This window comes from Ovis canadensis, chromosome 1 (assembly GCF_042477335.2).
Source record: "Ovis canadensis isolate MfBH-ARS-UI-01 breed Bighorn chromosome 1, ARS-UI_OviCan_v2, whole genome shotgun sequence".
In the NCBI taxonomy this organism is placed as follows: Eukaryota; Metazoa; Chordata; class Mammalia; order Artiodactyla; family Bovidae; genus Ovis; species Ovis canadensis.
This window is the reverse complement of record NC_091245.1, coordinates 110,233,391-110,235,165: the sequence shown is the minus strand read 5'-3', so window position 1 is coordinate 110,235,165 and position 1,775 is coordinate 110,233,391. Positions and strand designations below refer to the sequence as shown.

Genomic DNA, 1,775 nt, shown 5'->3' with positions numbered 1-1,775 from the left:
ATAATAAGTAATTAGTAATGGTGGCTTAATAAAGAAGAAACACATGAATGGACAATTAGGAGAAATATTACCTACATACACATCTTGTTTGGCCAAATAAATATAAAATCAATTGGTAACTGCAAATTTGATTGTCGGTTTTATTCACACCAAAACTGCAGAGAATAATGGAAAATTGAATTTTTTGTTTCCTTGGATTTCAGAACTTCACATGATGAAGATCAACCAGACAGTCCTGACAGAGTTCATTCTTGTTGGCTTTTCTGTTTACCCACATGCACAGACATTCCTCTTTGTGGCTTTCTTTTGCCTCTACCTTCCCACCCTCACAGGTAATGTGGCCATCATGAGTCTAACTTGGGTGGACAGACATCTGCACACACCCATGTACCTCTTCCTTAGTGCACTCTCTTTCTCTGAGACCTGCTACACACTGACTATTATCCCCAGGATGCTGGCAAATCTCTTGGCCAAGGACAGAAGCATTTCATCCATAGGTTGTGGCTTGCAAATGTGTTTCTTCTTGGGACTTGGTGGCACTAATTGTATGATTCTTACTTTGATGGGATATGATCGCTTCCTGGCCATCTGCAACCCTCTCAGATATCCTTTGCTTATGACCAACATGGTGTGTGGAAAACTTGTGGCCTTTGCTTGGATTGTTGGTTTCATTTTCTCTGTGATAGAGACTGTGTTGATATTCAGGGGCTCTTTCTGCAACCCCAACCTTGTGAAACACTTCTTTTGTCATATGAGGGCTGTTGTGAGGCTGTCCTGTTTAGACAGTGACCTCACAGAATTCATTGTAACTGTGATGTCAGTGTCAGGTTTGATGGGCACCTTCCTGGTCATCATCCTCACTTATGTGTTCATTCTTTCCACTGTCCTCAAAATCCCTTCAGCTGAGGGCAAGCAGAAGGCATTTTCTACCTGTGCCTCCCACCTCACAGTGGTCATCATTCACTTTGGTTTTGCATCTATTGTTTATCTGAAGCCAGAAGCATCAGGGGGAGATGACACAGTGATCGCAGTTCCCTACACTGTCATCACTCCTTTCCTCAGCCCTCTCATTTTCAGCCTCAGGAATAAGGACATGAAGAATGCTTTCAGAAAGGCCCTTGGAAAGATATTTCTTGAATAGTCTTGTATTATCACTGCATAACTGAGTGTTCACAGATGTCAGTGAAGCATTTACCCTGAAATATCTGGAGAAGCCTTTTCCCAGAGGTTGACATATGGGGATCAAGTGTCTGAGACTTGGACCTGAGCCATGACAGGCATTTAGTTAGCATGTTAAGGAAGTTTTTCAACTACTTCTACTATTTGTCTCTGCATATTCTATGCTATTGCCAATCATCCACTAGGTGTTTTTTGTACCTTTGATGAAGCAAGAAAAGCAAGATGGAAGAAGAAACAACAACACCTATGACTACTATACTAAAAGATGATTTTAAATTACTAGAGATGTAAATGTTGAAAAAAATTTCTAGGTAATGTTGTGAGGGATTGTGTGGTGCTGCTGAGGGGAGATAATTGTTTCCTATAAGAGATACACTATAGAAATCACAGTCAAGTATTTTTAAATATGTTTCTAGATATAGATAAATAGATAGATTAGATATATAATTAAGACTCACAGCATACTATTTAAAAATTTTAATGCACTGTATTTAATCGTGTCTTTCCAACAACTGCTAAATGCTAGCTTCTGATTATATGGGGTATAATGGAATGCTGATTTAAATCAGTAAACAAGACGGTAGAGCCTACATGTT

The 1,775-nt window shown here is 39.4% G+C and overlaps 1 protein-coding gene across 1 annotated transcript; it reads left to right on the top strand.

Moving 5' to 3' along the window:
* Positions 1-211: 211 nt before the first annotated feature.
* LOC138430035 (olfactory receptor 10X1-like) lies at positions 212-1,141 on the top strand. Its single transcript, XM_069571728.1, has one exon. The coding sequence runs from the start codon at positions 212-214 to the stop codon at positions 1,139-1,141; it is 930 nt and encodes a 309-aa protein (XP_069427829.1).
* The last annotated feature ends 634 nt before the right edge of the window (positions 1,142-1,775 follow it).

Bases quoted from the DNA above. Each gene is read 5' to 3' on its own strand.
- LOC138430035 (XM_069571728.1), top strand. From the start codon at position 212: ATGATGAAGATCAACCAGACAGTCCTGACAGAGTTCATTCTTGTTGGC.